The sequence below is a fragment of the Cucurbita maxima genome, unplaced genomic scaffold (assembly GCF_002738345.1).
Source record: "Cucurbita maxima cultivar Rimu unplaced genomic scaffold, Cmax_1.0 Cma_Scf00442, whole genome shotgun sequence".
NCBI lineage: Eukaryota > Viridiplantae > Streptophyta > Magnoliopsida > Cucurbitales > Cucurbitaceae > Cucurbita > Cucurbita maxima.
Window position 1 is genome coordinate 16379 of NW_019272458.1, and position 779 is coordinate 17157.

At 37.6% G+C, this 779-nt stretch overlaps 1 protein-coding gene across 1 annotated transcript in view; it reads left to right on the plus strand.

Moving 5' to 3' along the window:
- The first annotated feature begins 7 nt into the window (after nucleotides 1-7).
- Nucleotides 8-779, plus strand: part of LOC111474530 (epimerase family protein SDR39U1 homolog, chloroplastic-like) — a 4979-nt gene continuing 4207 nt past the window's right edge. The window contains exons 1-4 of the mRNA XM_023119584.1: nucleotides 8-25; nucleotides 225-300; nucleotides 513-572; nucleotides 669-779. The exon at nucleotides 669-779 is cut by the window's right edge and continues 6 nt beyond it. Of these exons, the coding sequence (XP_022975352.1) occupies nucleotides 14-25; nucleotides 225-300; nucleotides 513-572; nucleotides 669-779 (259 nt within the window). The 5' untranslated portion in view covers nucleotides 8-13. The remainder of the gene's footprint in view (nucleotides 26-224; nucleotides 301-512; nucleotides 573-668) is intronic.

Below are 779 nucleotides of genomic sequence, written 5' to 3' on the forward strand. Positions count from 1 at the left end.
AGATCGTTCTCTCATGTTGGGGGAGGTTTTGTTTCATCCGCCCTTTTGTGAATATGGTCTTGTTCATTGGCAATTTGCATGCTAGCTGTTTTCTTTCTTTTTCTTTTTCCTGTCTTGTTAGCTCTGTGGTTCGTTAGGTTCTTTGTGAGATGTTTTTGTAAGCCGTTTTGAGCTCTTTCATTTTTCTCAGCTCGATTTCTTGATTAAAAAGAACTTTCTTGCAGAAAAATCAGTTCACTGTATCAATAACTGGAGCTACAGGCTTTATCGGTCGAAGACTTGTGCAAAGGCTACATACAGGTTATATTCAATACATCAACCTAGGCATAAAAGCTTACCAAAAAATTTCACAAATCATATCTTTAACCTTTTACTCCAATCTACTTCTCACACATAAAAGCTTACCAAAAAATTTCACAAATCATATCTTTAACCTTTTACTCCAATCTACTTCTCACAATATAGTGGATGAACAACTGATTGAGAATTCTTTGTTGTGTTGCTGGTTATAGATAACCATAACATTCGAGTTTTGACACGCTCTAAATCTAAAGCCGAGTTGATTTTTCCGGGTAAGAAGGTAACTCATGTCAATAGTCATTCATTTTTTACTGTACCTTTTGACTTGTCTTCTCTCTAACTTTTGAACATCATCCCAAAACTTGTAGCTAGGGAGTTTCCAGGAATTGTGATCGCAGAGGAGCCAGGGTGGAAAGACTGCATCCAAGGTTCAGATGGCGTTGTTAACTTGGCTGGGTTGCCTATAAGTACCAGGTGGT